Below are 17,434 nucleotides of genomic sequence, written 5' to 3' on the forward strand. Positions count from 1 at the left end.
AAAAAACAAAATGTGGCATCTTTCGATTTGATTGAGAATGTCGCCGCCAACAATTGCGATTAGAAAAGTGTGCAGTACATAAGAAAATTGCTAAAGAGTCGAGTGTGTCGAGAGTGTCGAGTTGAGAGCCGAGAGTCGAGTTGAGTCGAGAGTCGAGTCGAGTCGAGTCGAATCGCGGTGTCCATGTCCAGTGTGTGTGCCAGCAAAGCAAGTTCAACGTTACTTGTGGTGGAGAGCTTTTTGTTTTCGATCCAAAGCGCAGGACTGTTTGGTTAGCTGCTTGGATGGTTGGTTTGGTTCGTTCGTTCGTTCGTTCGTTCGTTCGTTCGCTCGCTGGTTGGCTGGTTGTGCCATGTTGTGTGTAGTTGTGCGATGTGATGTAGTGTGTAATGTGTAAAGTGTAATGCAAAGTATTTCATCGACTTGCCACTTGCGACTTGCGTTTTGTTAAGTTTTTTTTTCTTCGTTCCAACTAGTCCAACTAGTGAGACAAATTCGTTGGTCGCATTGAGCGGTTTTTGTTTTTTTTACCTTTTTTTTTCCGACCGAGTGCCCGATAAATGATAAATGTTTTAAGCATTTTTCCAGTGCCGAGCCGAAGAAGCACAGTGCATATGTATTTGTGAATGTATAAATGAAATGAATGTATATATATTTATATATATGTACATAGAGAGGAGTATATACATATGTATATGTATGTGTGTATATATTTCGCTTTGTCGCAAAATTTTGTTGGGCCAAGAAACTCGACATTTCGAAGTTAATGTGTGGTGGCATGTGTATATATATGTACATATATGTAGCTAAAAATCGGGTCGAGTGGTGAAAATAAAGTTACAAACATTCAAACCAAGAATAATTGCGAAATTTTTGTGTGCTGCGAGCGAATGCCGAGGAATATCATGGAAGTGAAACAAAGACCATGAAAAGTGAATTTAATCAGAAAATCGAAAGAAAGAAAAAAAACGAACGGAAAACGAGAAGCAAGAAAAGAATGAAAATGAAAATGGAAAATGGATATACAAGATATTATAAATACTCGCCGTTGCCGCCTCTCACACATTTACATTCACATTCACATTCTCAATCAGAATCACATCACTTGTCCCTTCCACCCGCCCCTCTCACCGCCCCCTCGCCACTGTGGAACGTTGTGTTCCTTCCACATGTTTTGTGCTGTTGTCTGTCGTCTGTCTCCAGTGCTTGGCTGTAATTGTTTAAAGTTATGCTCTCCACACAGCTAAACACAGCCCCCCTCTAATATACGCACTTTACATTTGTATATGTAAATGTACATGTACTTGTACTTGTACATACACACACACACACATACACGCGTCGTCGTGCATGTATACATACATACTAGTGTATATGTACTTCTACGTACAAATGCGACTATGACAGTCACAGTGTAAACGCGCGTGTGTCAGAGTATGCCTGCTTGTACGTCTGTGTGTGTGTGTGTGTGTGTGTGTGTGTGCCAGTTGGGTCAGCGGGTTAGAAACACAACACAACGTCGCTTGGAATGTTGCGTGGGGCGTGCGGCGGGGCTGGCTGTGTGGCGGAGCAGTGTGAGGTGGGTAGCGAAGGCGTCAGAGCCAGTGCCAGAACCAGCGTCAACGTCAGCGTCAACGTCAGCGCTAGCTTTGACAATGGGCAAGTGAATTTCGGCTTCGGTTACTGCGGCAATCTCTGTAGTGACGTGTATGCTACGGAAGGTGAATGAATTGTACTAATTGTACCAAGTACCCCGCACATAGTACAGCATCCGCAGTGGGTGGATGGAGGGGGCAGTGTGGGGAACGAGGAGGCGGAGGTGGAAGTGGAAGTGGAAGTTCAAACATTTTTCTTTCCCCATAGCTCTGGCACAAAATTCATTTTCAAAATATTGACCTCAAATGCAAATAGCATTTACCATGTAGAATACATATAGATTCATGTGTGTCACTAGGTCTTAAAAATTTTGTAATTCTTGCTCAACATTATTCTTCGGGAATACAAATTGTTTCTCTTTGCATGTGTGTTTGTGCATGTGTGTGTGTGAGAGATTGAGATGAATATCAATGAGTACATTTCGCATGCCAAATGTGTGTGGTGTATATGTACAAATGTATGTCATTCTACATATATGTATGTACATACATACATACATACATACATGCGTACATCTTTATGTACACAGATGCATATGAATAATAACAGTACAATGTGCTTAAACCAATTAAGTTTGCGTCGCTCGAAATGTAAAAAAGCTTTATTCATGCTCACATGGAACGAAAGTAGAGTGAAGCGCATAAAAATAGGCAACGTTACGTCTCCTGTATGCTATAAGCGCACACAAAACCCACACACACACACACACACACACACACTCACACGTACCATGTAAACTTCGACATATGTTTATAAGCACACATGTATGTAGATATGTATACATTTGTTTGCAAATACAAATATGTACATGTGTGAACATGTTTGCAGTTTATCTTTATGTACAATAGTTCGTAAATATAGCAGCTGAACGTCTATCAATTCGCTTGTTTATTTCGAGCAACAAATACGTTCAAAACTTTGCCAACAAATCTCATTAAAAATGTGTATGAATATGAAAACGTATACGCAATATGCATGAGACATGATACCAAAAATAATACTGCACCATTTGGTCAAAGAGGAACATTATGTAGAAATAAAAAGGCCATAAAATAGCCTAGCACAATCGTGTATTTTTGTGGCGTTTCAATTATTAACTGTATTTCAAATGTATATACGTATATTTTTTATTTCCGTCTATTTCTGATAGATAATCCCTATAAATCCCCTAAGAGCGCAAGAAAACGAAAATACTATTAAAGGATAAATATACTAAAGCCTATTTTAGAGCGAATTATAAGCAAAACACGAGTTGTAATGCCACTAATGTTAAATAGTGTTCCATTCCGAATTTTGGTTTTTTCTACATATTTATACCAGACTCTAACGAAGCGCAAACGAAATAAAATGATTAAAATACTATTAGACGATAAATGTACCAAAATCTATTTTCGAAGTACATTTTTTGATAGTACTTTGAAATTTCGTATGGTCAATAATATTTAATAATCGTAAATGATGAACAAATCTTACTAAATACATTTGGAAAGGGCATGACTAGATACATAGTTAGGAAAATTATTGTAAAGTTCAGTTTCCTCAGTTTCGATTCCACATAACAGCAAAAAGCTTTAAAGAAATTTGATAACGTCAATGATTACCCATACTTTGATTCAATTTTATTAGATCCAAGTTACTTATTAAACAAATGTTATGAATGCAAACAAAATATTGGAATTTCAATTAAACATAAAAGATAATTACAAGTCAACAATATCATCGCATTGAATAATTGTAGCTATCAGCCATACCGCCACTAAAAGTATAAATACCAATCGATTATGCTGGGTGTTATCGATATATACATATCTACATAAGGATATTATGTGCGGCAGCTTTAATTGGCATTATAATTGTTTATATAGTGGAACCGAGAGCCGAGACCGGTTGGTCGGTCCCATTTAATACGATACTTTGTAACGGCGTCTTTTATGGGGGAATTCCGATGCATAAACAATTCATTTACAATTACAACATGCGCTCTACTTAAGTATGAATGTCTGTATGTATGTATGTATGTGTAATCTGGAGAAACAGCAATATCCCAAATTCCTACAGTAAAACGTAAACACGAAGGGTTGCTGCAGTGCGGTTTCATCCTTATCTGTGTGTGGAGAGTTTTAGTTGGCACACTACGCAAGCGAGTGTGCTATGCTGCTTGCTGCTTGCTGTTTGCTGTTTGCTTCTTGCTGCTTGCTGCTTTCTATGCCGTCAGTCAGTCAGTCAGGCTTTCCTTTCCCATTTCCAGTCAAGCCGAAATTTCTGTTTAGCGTTCCACATTTCACCACAGTGTGTTGAATTTTTTCATTACCATTCTTATGTACATACGTATACGTATACGTATACGTACGTACGTCCGTTTGTATGTTGTGTGAGTGCATTGTGCAGAGCGTTTCATCCCCTAATTTTTCATTCATAGCGTGTTCCAGTAATGGAATGTTATACTGATATTTAAAAATGTACATACATACATATACGAATGTAGAATATATAATGTATTTAGGCAAACACACACCAAATGTTTTTTACATCTGATGTAGAATGTCTTACATACGTACATATTTATTCATGTATGTACATGTATAAACGAAAGTCTGTCTATATTTATACATGTACATATGATTGGGTTGCGCGCTTATGTCTGTATGTGTGTGTGTGTGTGTGTGTGTGTGTGTGTGTGTTTGTGTTTGTGTGTGCATTTTGATAGGTCATGAACTGAATTGACCCGAACCAAAACGAAACCACTTTCAAAGCTTCAAAAGGCAACATTCACCATCAAATGTAACAAAAATAACAAACTAATGTACAATCCAACAACATAAATAAATGATACAACTTATCAACCAAGTGATGTGAATAATACTATGTGATGAAACATACATACATACGTAAATATGTATATAAATACTACGAAAGAATTATTTAAGCCAAATCAACGGAATTCATTTACTCCGATCCGATCCAACGCATAAACAACTATATTAAAATGAAGTGTATAATAAATCTTAATCATAGAATTTGGTGTTCGAATAGCATTTTGTGCAATACTTGTAAGAATAATTGAAGAACAACACGACTTCATCAAGCAAAACGCAAGAGAAACCGAAAAACAAAACAACAGCAACAACAACAACAAGAAAAAAAATACAAATAAAAATTCATAAAAAAGAAAAACAAAAAAACAACAGCAGAATAAACACATCCCAGTTAAAGTAGCAGCATAAACAAAACGGTAGATGAAATAAACACAAAACTAGAACAGCAAAGCGAGAGACCGACCGACCGACCGACCGACCCAGTATATATATTTATATATATATATAACACCCCAGAGAGCGAGAGGAATTCGCAGTGGTGTTTCAATTGTCCTCGGACCTCCAGAGCGCGTCGTACACTGTTGCCCCGACTGTTGCCAAAATACAGTGGCTTCCCAATTAAATGTGCAGTTGCCACTATTGTGCCATGCGGACGGCGTGTCACTCCCGACAAATGCGTATTGTGGTTCACCTTGTGTAATATAATTATGGCCGAGCGGTCGTTACAAAAGTATCAGAAATTGGATATAGTGACGGTATGTTGTTCATCGCCCACACAAATTACAGTTCAATTCAATACATTGTAGCATTTGTGAAGTGGTGAAACCGATATGTGCATTAACCAACCACACATAAGTTTATTCACTTCAAATGCTAAAATAAGTTATCTACATCATCAAATTTGGATGTCAAATATTCTAATAAAATGGTCAAGTTTATTTTGCTTAAGATCAAGCCGAGAAATTGCTATTCAAATCAAATTTGTATCCCATTTCGTTTATTTCCTTTTCTGTATGCCAATCAATAGTTACTAAATATTATATACCTAAATTCGAATTAAATATTTAAGCAAACTTTCGTGTACTTTAAAATGCAAACGGTTTTTGGTGCGTATGACCTTTTGAAATTACAATTTGAATCGATTGCCAAGTATAAAATCAATGCTCCTAATCAAAATAGAGATTGATTTTACTATTTTGAACTCGAATGCTTTTCTGAAATTGATTGAGATTAACTATCATAATATGAATTTACTGCTTACTTGCATTGTATGTAATAACAAATTGAATATTTCATCATGTTGTAGGTTGGAAGCAGCTCAGGAAGCAGTGCTAGCAGGGCATCAACAGGACTCCTTAGGCGGGGGGCACTTGGGTCGAAAGGGAGCCCATCGCTTAGCTGATAGAATGGGTGGCCCAAAAAAAGAGGAAAACCCACCAGGTGGTGGTCCGACGTCATTGTTTATCCTAACCGAGGATAACCCAATTCGAAAGTACACACGATTCATCATTGAATGGCCGCCCTTTGAGTACGCTGTGTTATTGACAATCATCGCCAACTGTGTTGTGTTGGCACTAGAGGAACACTTGCCAGAAAGCGACAAGACAGTATTGGCTCAAAAACTGGTAAGTCATCAACATTCATATACATATACATATATGTATATCTTAAATATATATATTATATTTCATTCTCAATTGCATTTGTAGGAAAAAACGGAGGCCTATTTTATATGCATTTTCTGTGTAGAAGCATCGCTCAAGATCATTGCCTTAGGGCTTGTTCTGCATAAACACTCCTATCTCAGGAATATTTGGAACATCATGGATTTTTTCGTTGTAGTGACGGGGTAAATATGCATTCTAATTTAATTTTTATTTTATTGAGCCAATTCTTTTGTTAGTACTTACATATATTTTTTTTGATGTCATCAATGCTGCAAAGCAAAGCTTATTATTTACTATGTCTGTTTCTTGGCATAATATTTATTTTGAACAAATAACGCGATTTCCCACAAGTCAATAAAAAAATGAACTTTATTAAAAAAAAGAAAAATTATCTTTTGAAAATCAAAACAATTTATAATAAGTTTTCTTCACTTAATTTAAAACACATGAAAGTATTTTTTTGTTTAAATTATTATTTAACAATAATTAAGATGATCACAAAGTGATCGTTGTGGGATGTAATTATATTTATGATTAGTCGCAAAAAAAAAAAAAAAAAAAAAAGGTGGACAATTGATTGTTGGTCATAAATTGTTGTTTAAAAAATATGCAATTTAAAGAATCATTAAATTCACAATTTACCCATGTGTACACCGACTTTTCAATGGCAAAAAAAAACCCCAATGCCGAACAGTGTCATGACGATATTTGCTGAGGCCAATATAGATGTTGACCTACGCATGTTGAGATCTTTTCGTGTATTACGGCCGTTGAAGCTTGTATCCCGAATTCCAAGTAAGATTCCGTTGATTGACACAATAAAAACTATATTCAAATAATTATGAAATTCCTAGGCCAGATATCTAAATACTTATTTCGTTTATTTCAATTAATATGTACAATTATTCTAGATCCATAGAACTTAGGAGCTAGCTCAACCAAAGTTCGCAGAAAACATTCAAATTCGTTTTGCTCATTTTAACCTAGGAGCATTATTCTAGATAAATATTCTTTAAATATTCATTCTACTACGTACTAATCAACAAATGCGTGTGCGTCTTTCGGTGAGACGTGATTACGATAAAAGTATTCATATTTACATATTAGATCTACATAATAGTACAAAAGTATTTGTGCGATTTTAGTGTTTAACAAACTCGTGAGTAATATGTGTTTAAATAGACAAAGAGCTAGATTTAAGTTTTACTATATATTTGTATGGGGCTAGAATTTACATTTCACATAATTAAAACAAAAAAAAATGTATGATTACTTATAAATAGAGATCATTTTTGTTCTTCATAACTAACTGACTAACTGAGCTAAGTTCGTAATATGTGTCTGAAAGTTTATCCGCCTATCAAGCGGACTTTCTAAAGCCCACCATTGGTTTAGATAATTATAATTTAAAAATAGAGAAAAGTCTTTATTGTTTCTGTTTTAGCGACAAAATTACTGGTATTAATCGATCTGGAAGAAACAACTTATATAAGTATATTTTTATTTTTCGAATTACTTTATTATTTTATACAATTCATAAAATTCTATAGAAGCAACATATAAAAATACATACTATAGATGAAAAATCATTCACACTTTATAGAACATTTAAAAGTTATTAGATACTCTTAGTAATACAGTCATGTTTATAAAAAAGTCAACAATAAATTTATTTCATGCAATCATTTTTATACATTGATTTACACAATTTAGTCTAAGGTTCTTCAAACTCTTTTTTATGATATATTGAATGAATAGAATAGAATAAATTCTGATAACAGCATAGATGTGATCTGGACGATTGGAAAAACCAGATGTAAATCGTCTTACGTTTTCGTTTAAAACATAAACTACATTTTTAATTGAACACATAAAGTTTCTCTGATGAGGAAGAAGAATATTCTGTCAAGCGTATTCTATAAAAAAAATACATACATATTCATTTATACTTCAATAACAGAAGTACAGATGCTCTCATCGCTGACAAATTATAAAAGATCAAACGATCTTTTTTCTAACAGAAAGTAATTAACTAAAAATTTCCTTTTAACGTAAAATTTAACTCAAGTGATCGTAGCCGAATAACATTTAGTTTATATGATTTAGATAGTATTATTAAATGGTTTTTTAGTGCTATAGTTTCACGATTAGTTTCATAGAAATTCAAAAGCGAAAATAATAAACATATATTAATGTTTAGTTTTAGTTTCAAAATTTCGTACTAATATTTTATTTTTCGTATTAATATTTTAAATAAATGTTTCATCTCAATTAATTTGGTTTATTTATCGAAATTGATTTAACGAAATATTTTTTTTTTACATGTTGCACATTTAAGTAGTTCAATTTGAACAATAAAATATTCTTTTGAAATAAAAAGATAAAACTAGTAATTGTAGTATAATACATTTAAACTCTTGTATATTGCTAATAAACTGCTCGTTTCGATCGCTTAACGTCTGCAAACAGATTCGTGACACTGTACCCAAATTTGGGGCCCGAGGTAGACCTAAGAACACTTAGAGCCATTCGTGTGCTACGGCCCTTAAAATTAGTGTCTGGAATTCCTAGTGAGTAGTACTTTCGTTTAAGTTTTACTTGCTTTTGTTTTCTATCAATCTACAATCTACAAATCTACGCTAACCTAAGTACTTATCAATGTCAATAAAGTTACGAAATACGGATTAGCGTATTCTCTCATAGATACCTATATATACTAAATGATATACTAAATAATACCTAGATATACTATATACGCATGTTTAACCAATTGTATGCTTTATTTACCATACATACATACTTTGTTCTGATAATGCTAAACATTATCGGATTGTATGTGTGAATGAGGAGATATATATACATATATATATATATATATATATATATCTATATTTATGTAGATCTATGTCTTGAATGTGTGTGTAATTATGTAGATACTACTAACAAGAAATGCAATGACATTTTACTGATTCAACTTTTGTGTGTTCTCTCTCCCAAATCAACCTGCCAACATGGAACTCGAAACTACAAAATGATGAATCTAGGTTTACAAGTAGTTTTAAAATCTATAATCAAGGCGATGGCACCTTTACTGCAAATCGGTCTCTTGGTGTTGTTTGCAATCGTAATATTCGCAATCATTGGACTCGAGTTTTATTCGGGCACACTGCATAAGACTTGTTATAGCTTAGAAGATCCAAGTATATATAACCCTTTAAATATATATTTCTTTTTGCCAAACTGCCTATATTAATACTGTATTTTCTCTCCCCATATTCGTCACAGACAAACTAGTGAAGGAAGGTGAAGTAGAGACACCCTGCAACTCAGATAACATCTTAGAAAAAGCGGGAGGCTCCTTTGTATGTAATAATGCGACGAGCATGTGTCTGGACAAATGGGATGGACCAAATCAAGGCATAACAAGCTTTGATAATATTGGATTTGCCATGCTGACGGTATTCCAGTGTATCACAATGGAAGGCTGGACTGCAATACTATATTGGGTAAAGCATTCAACGAATGTCTAAAACTAGCTTTTAAATTGTGTATGTATTTGTGTAACACATAATAATACATATTTTCTTTTACTATTGTAGACCAACGACGCATTGGGTTCATCATTTAATTGGATATATTTCGTGCCTCTTATAGTTATAGGCTCATTTTTTATGCTCAACTTAGTTCTTGGTGTTTTGAGTGGGTAAGTTGTTTTTAACGATTTCATTTCTCTTGCCTACATTCTGTCACATAATGTATTTTACATTTGTAATTATAATTGGGGGAAACTTTCAAGTATTTAAACATACAGTGTAAAAAGAGATTATTCAAAATGTTTACGGAACTTCAATTCCATGTTTGTACATATCACGGAGTGAGCTCTGTTGCTTGTACCATGAACTTCCAATGTGACTATTTTCTATACTCAAGGACGTCTTTTAATCAGATGATTAAATAGCACAAGCAAATTAGTCATGTTCTTATTGATGCGTCCCGATGCTTCATATAAAATGATCAAAAATTAGTTCTATCAATGTACAAAGTCCAATGTGAAGCTTTCTTTCTAATGTACATACTATATATATATGTAAATAAGCATATATATAGATTCAAAATATAGTCAAATATGTATTTGAAATACTATCAACATTATTAATATGATAGATGGGAAAGTAAAGTTGTTCCGTTTCATTACTCAAATTGAATCTCACGTTACTCCACACACAATACATTTCAAGGCTGATAAGCGAATTAAATGGAAGTGTTTTGTTTCAAAATCTTTTGCACCTTTGCAGCCTTGAAATGAAGAAAACACATCAGCCACTTATGCGCTGGCATTATTTTAAAACACTTTAACATGTAATTTTTTGTATCTTAATTTGTTTTTTTGTTTTTTTCGATAACCAAAACAAAAAAATGTTATTATATTCTTGAAAATTCAGAGAGTTTTCAAACGAGCGAAACCGCGTCGAGCGTCGCATGGAATTTCAGAAATGTCGATTTCGTGCCATGTTTCAAACAGCAATGGTCTCATATCTTGATTGGATAACGCAAGCAGGTTCTTAAATATGAACACACTATCAACTGAAACCAATCCCAATAAATTTGGCATTATTATATTCGTATTATATATCACGTATTGGCAAATATATTTCCCCCTACTATATCATTAGAGAACGCTATTGTTGATCGCAAAGAGCGCAAGGATTTACCGAACCAACCAACAAACCAATAAACCAACCAACTCCCCAAACTGTAGATGAATATAAATAACTTAATTAATTACCGAACCAATCCAAGAAATCAAATAAATATATATAAATAAATATATATAGCAAATAGATTTTCTATAAACAAAAAAAAACAACACAAGTTCATAGCCCCGCTCCTAATTCACAGACGTACATACATACAAATAAACAGATTACGCAAAATACAAAATACATATTCATATGTGTATGCATAATTATTGTATGTACTAAGCCCAAAACATATAAATAATCAGTTTAATTGCATTCTAACTTATAAACGAACGTGTTCGAATTAATGCAAGTTAACAATACTCAAATATATTTACAATATTTTTACAAAATAGAACGCAAGCTATTCCAAAATACTCCCGACAAAACGAAAGCTATATCGTATCGTATAGTCTAACATACGAAATACTGTGTTTGGACCCCCCGTTAAACCACCTTAAACCAACAATAACAACAATCATTTAATACGTACTCCTAGAAACAGTTTTAGTACGTATGCTAAAAACAAAAGTTCCATAACATATATTTCAATGCATTATGCTACAACTTACAACTCCTCAAATTTAGCGACCGTTAATTAACTTTTCCTCCCAATTAACTTTCTAGAGTATTTCCCCTCTCTTCGTTCTCTTCTACACTTTATACCTTTGTCTATAATCGTGTGCTTGTCTAATAAAAATTAATATTTGTAAACGTACTATATCGATAAAACAAAAAAAATATATACATATATATATAATATTATTACCAGCCATGTTCCGGTTATTGCAATTTTGAAAAGATTTGTTATTATAATTTTGATTCATTTTTGTCTTTGTTATGTGTATGTTTGACTTTCAAATGGTTTGTTTAATGTATTTATTTCAAAATAATAATATACAATTCAAATTAAATATAAAACTAAACAAATGCTTGACAATTTAAGGTTTCTTTTTGTTGTTATTTATCATTCATCTTCCCTATTACAAATTTTCCAAATTAATATTTTCATTTGATGTTTTTATGTATTGGTAATCGAAGCATGGCTGTATCTTATGCGAAAGTGCGCAAACAAATGATATTATAAAACAGTACTTTGAAGTGCTTAATAATACATTTAGAAATGAATTTCAAAATCAACGCAATTCTATACAAATTTGCGCTAATTAAGGCTGAAAAATGCTGAGTGGTCACACTCCTAGCTAAGCGGATCATATAGTATTTATTTATACTGAAATATGTTGCAAAAGTATTTGTTGGCCACTTAAATGAAGCGACTAACTCATTGTAACTCCAAGGCTATTCAATTCGAATTCAATTGTGTAATGGCTCAGTAAATTGTGATTTTTATTTATTTTCATTGAATTTATTTTGAGTTTTAAACATATACACACGCGTATATATAATTTATGAAATATTTAATTATATTATTCCTTTCATCACTCCAAATACTACACAATTACATTTTTATACAAATAAATTTAAATATATACTATATATACATATATCCACAAAGGTAACGAAATTTTGGGCATTGCATTTTGCTAAATATGCAATTACATACAATTGTTCATTTGATTGTTGATGTTTTTGGTTTATCATATTCTATTTAATTATTTTTTGTAGTGAATTCGCAAAAGAACGAGAAAAAGTAGAAAATAGACAAGAGTTTCTTAAACTTAGAAGGCAGCAGCAACTAGAAAGAGAGTTAAACGGCTATGTTGAATGGATTTGTAAAGCTGGTATAGTATTTACCCCTTTCTTTTTTGTAATTTTATATACTACACTGTTTGCAACCTAATATCTCTTACTCTTACATATACAAACAAAATATACATGCATACATACTACATACAAAAAAAAAAAAATCAAACAAACTATCATACAGTAATATACTTTCCAACCTACATTTATAAGTATACAAAAGTGTGTACACATTATTAAAAAAGATATTGCTGTTCAAATGTTCATAAAATTTAAATCTAGTACGTATTCATAAATTACCATCGTAATAAATTAAATCGTCCAGTCAAGAAAAATCATTAAAAAAATAACAAATATCTAGGAACTCTACAAGTTTCGCATTTTCATGTTCTCATTATATATGAATTGTATGTAAGAGACTCTCTCTCTGAAATATATGTATATACATTGTGTATACATTATATTTTGTGTGTATTACATGCTGACATATATAATAAATAAAATAGCAAACTTTTTGTTGGATGCCAATGATGCCATTTCTTGCCTTTGCAGCATTACGCAATTACTCTAGATGACCCTCAAAATAATATAAGAAGCTTGTATATGATTACATACATATATGATATATATAAATATATATATTTACCAGTTGACAGCACTTGTGGCACTTTACTAGTTCCCCTTAGAGCATTATTTTACGACCGTACCGCCTTCCTTCCCTCCCCCAAACAACACACAACAGAAATACACACGTTCACGCTCATCCAAGTCAAAAACTAACTCCTTTCATCAAATTATAAATATATATTATAATCGTTTATATACTCATCTACAATATATAAATGTATATTCGATACGCTTTATTATCAACTTGCTTTTTATTGTTCATCTTTCGAAATTAGATAATCTATGTGTGAACATGTAACAATCGTTTTTTATTTTTAATAATAATATTTCAGAGGAGGTTATATTAGCCGAAGAAAGAACAACCGAAGAAGAGAAAATGCATATTATGGAAGGTTTGCTCTTACATAATTATTTATTTATATTTCCGTCACTAAAGAAAGTTAATTTTTAGCCCGTAGACGAAATGCAGCCAAAAGAAAAAAGCTGAAAAGTTTGGGCAAATCAAAGTCAACTGACACAGAAGAAGAGGAAGCTGAGGAGGATTATGGTGATGACGGTAAGATTATTTTTTATTATCTCAAAATATTCTAACCAAATTTGAGTTCATTATTATAAAAAAAAATATGGTCATTTATGAATAAGATGGTAAGAATTTTACGTAAAGCAGGATTAATTCTAGACAATGTTTTTTGTTTTACTAAATTATTTTATTCGACTACAAATTGCAAAATTATATATTCTGATACGACTAGTATATATAAATACGTCAAAAATATATACATATATTATCAAGTTTAAATGGTCCAATAAATATAACCATTTTGAACCATTTTTGAAGTAGAAAACTTTGAGAAAACTTATACGACAGATGTTGGACAATAAACAACAATTTCGATCAACGAATATCAGTAAACTTATACGAAAGAAATGTGATAAAAAAAACAAAGTGTTTGAAAAGATTTTTTTTATTTTATTAATTTGCATTTAATTTGCGTAAAAATTTAACTTGGTTTGTTAATTTCCATGAGCAAAGCGAACATAAATATTATTATAACTATTCTACATAGGTGCTTCTAATATATATCTTTAATCATATTTTTTATATTCATTGATTTTATGAATTTTACCAAAATGAAATTCTTTTTCTTACATTGAACATATTCAAAATGTGTAAGTAAATTATAAATTTGACTAATCATTTGATTTAAATGTCAAATATTTGCACCAAATCGTGCTGCATATGTTCTGCATAAAGTAACTAACTTATTTAAGTAACTATCATCTCAAACTCACAAATAACGGCTAGACACTAGTACTAACTAACGTCCCTACATATATTACACGAACATGTGTTTTGTTTTTCATCGCAAAATAATTTAAAAAATAATTAAGTAAACGTAGTGAAGAAGGCTGTGATTTAATTCATTTGTTTTTCATATTTAATTTAATATAATAATTTGCACTTCTATTTTCATTAATTTGTGCTACTTTTAAGTAGTTAAGTAACAATTATTTATAATGGCAATTGATGTGACTATCAATGTGTTCGTGTTAATAAGATAATGAAAACCATACGTACCTGATACATCGATATTAATATTGAGGCGATATATTTGGAGAAAACTCTATTAAACGTAGGACTAATATCCATTAATGCAATAATTTCCAATCGACAGTCCATCCGATCGTAATGTATTACTTAGAAGAGTGATATTATTATTGTATAATGCGTAGTACATATCAGTTATTCGCCCACAACTTTATAAGTATTAATATTCATTTTCAAATAGTTCTTCGGCAATCGATAGAATGGTTTAAATATCTAATTAGTAATTCTTTGCACAGAACTATTATGAGTCTAAAGCTTAGTAACCAATCCCAAATTGTAATAAATCGGTGTATAATTGTTTACACTTAGATACGTGTTTGCAAGTCGCATAATCATTCAAACATCGTGCTAGTAAAAAACAAGTAAGAAAGCTACAGTCGAGTTTGCTCGACTGTGAGATACCCGCTACCCATTTTGAAGAAAGAGTGAGGTGTTATTCCTATAATATACCAAATAATATACCGAAAAAAAATGGTAAAATATACCAAAGATCATATTCGGTATTCGAAATATACCATAGAGGCCAGCCAAAGCAACTACCGATTTCAGTAGACGTAATTTGCCATAAGGAAGATTTTTTTCCGATCGCAATCAAATGCTTAGGGATTATAAATACTATAGTTATATTTGAAACGAACTTGATCGAAAAAAGTATATCTCTATCGCTTATAGTCTCTGAGATCAAGGTGTTCATATGGACAGACAGACAGACGGACAGATGAACATGGCTTTATCACTTCAGCTGTTGATGCTGATCAAGAATATAGATAGATAGAGATAGAAAGTTATAATACCCTTCTATCCTATGAGTAGCGGGTATAACAAACAAAAAATAACATGAAGTAGTAGCAGAAATGACTATGACGTTATCGCTACCAATGAGTATACGAGCACTCAACAGCAGTATAGCCAAGAAATAATTAAGTGTGTCCTAAAAGGAAAACTACTTTGAATTCAATTATTTACAGTGCATTGATTGACACAATTTTTTCTTAATTTGAAACAGGTTATCTAAAAACTCGTTCGAAACCCCAAGGCAGTTGCACAGGATTCTGGCGAGCCGAAAAAAGATTCCGCTTCTGGATACGCCACACAGTAAAAACACAATGGTTCTATTGGTTCGTCATAGTTCTGGTGTTCCTGAACACAGTTTGCGTCGCTGTCGAACACTATGGCCAGCCAACATTTCTCACAGAGTTTTTATGTAAGTTCACGAAGCACGATTTATTTCGAGGAGAACTGAATCGTAATGGAAACATAAAGCTATTTAGATTTAACGTGCTATGTATGTATTTGATCGTAATTTTTTACAAATTTTCTTATAGATTACGCGGAATTCATATTCCTTGGCCTATTCATGTCGGAAATGTTCATTAAGATGTACGCACTGGGACCTCGCATTTACTTCGAATCGTCGTTTAATCGATTTGATTGTGTCGTCATTAGTGGTTCGATATTCGAGGTGATCTGGTCCGAAGTTAAAGGTGGCTCCTTCGGGTTATCAGTGTTGCGTGCACTGCGACTGTTGCGCATATTCAAAGTCACCAAATATTGGTCGTCACTGCGCAATCTAGTAATTTCCCTGCTGAACTCAATGAGATCAATTATCTCGTTGCTGTTCCTGCTCTTCTTGTTCATACTCATATTTGCACTGCTCGGCATGCAGTTGTTCGGTGGTCAATTCAATTTGCCAGGAGGCACGCCCGAAACCAATTTTAACACCTTCCCAATAGCACTTTTAACCGTATTTCAAATCCTAACCGGCGAAGATTGGAATGAAGTTATGTATCAGGGTATTATATCGCAAGGTGGTGCAAAGAAAGGAATGATTTACTCTATGTAAGTTTTATTTTGATACTTTATTTCCTTCATTTGTATATTGTATAGATAATATTTTATACGAGTATGTAGAATATACGTTATTATGAGTACATTTTTCGCAAAAAAAATAATAATAATTATAATAATGTCTACATCTTGTGTGTGGTGGAATCATTCTACAGAATCTAACTCTGTTTTTTACTACTCTTCCGCTTAATGTTCTAGAAATATCTAGTCTTTCAATATAATTTGTTCATTATTTCGTTTTTGTTTTTGTTTGTCTATCCTTTTTGGGTGTGTTAAGAATTTAAGTATGATTTGATTATAATATCAGCTATAGACACATACAAAATTGACGATTCAACTACATAATTACTAGTATAAATTATGCTCTTTGTAGAACAGTTTGTAAAATAAGAACATTTTAAATACAATTCATTGAACGTCGAACCATTAATATGTGCAATCGACCTTGAAAATCCAAAGCGCTTACGTTTTGGTTTCATAATATATGTGTAGGATAGGACTTTAGAGCTTGAAGAATTTAGATTTATCTCATTCTCAAATTCTGCAAGCCAAGCCCTTCCATTTTACCAAACAAAAAAAAAAAAAGGAAAAATACCGAAAACAAAAAAAAATCAAGTCCCGCAATCTCCCTCGTATCGTATATAATAACGTAAGTGCAAAACATATAGCTATTGCTAACAATTTTCGCATTTCCCAGCTTTACCTATGTAATTTATTACTCTATATTTTTTGCAGCAATAATTGATTATCTTACTACTCTCAATTGGC

The 17,434-nt window shown here is 32.4% G+C and overlaps 1 protein-coding gene across 1 annotated transcript in view; it reads left to right on the forward strand.

Annotated features, from left to right (window-relative positions):
• The window catches only part of LOC133848950 (voltage-dependent calcium channel type A subunit alpha-1), a 62,357-nt gene that overhangs the window by 1,417 nt on the left and 43,506 nt on the right, over positions 1-17,434 (forward strand). Inside the window, 11 exon segments of the mRNA XM_062284710.1 lie at positions 5,779-6,097; positions 6,182-6,321; positions 8,609-8,709; positions 9,184-9,339; positions 9,425-9,645; positions 9,739-9,842; positions 10,582-10,697; positions 13,542-13,601; positions 13,661-13,765; positions 15,825-16,022; positions 16,144-16,657. Of these exon segments, the coding sequence (XP_062140694.1) occupies positions 5,779-6,097; positions 6,182-6,321; positions 8,609-8,709; positions 9,184-9,339; positions 9,425-9,645; positions 9,739-9,842; positions 10,582-10,697; positions 13,542-13,601; positions 13,661-13,765; positions 15,825-16,022; positions 16,144-16,657 (2,034 nt within the window).

Source organism: Drosophila sulfurigaster, chromosome X, assembly GCF_023558435.1.
Source record: "Drosophila sulfurigaster albostrigata strain 15112-1811.04 chromosome X, ASM2355843v2, whole genome shotgun sequence".
In the NCBI taxonomy this organism is placed as follows: domain Eukaryota; kingdom Metazoa; phylum Arthropoda; class Insecta; order Diptera; family Drosophilidae; genus Drosophila; species Drosophila sulfurigaster.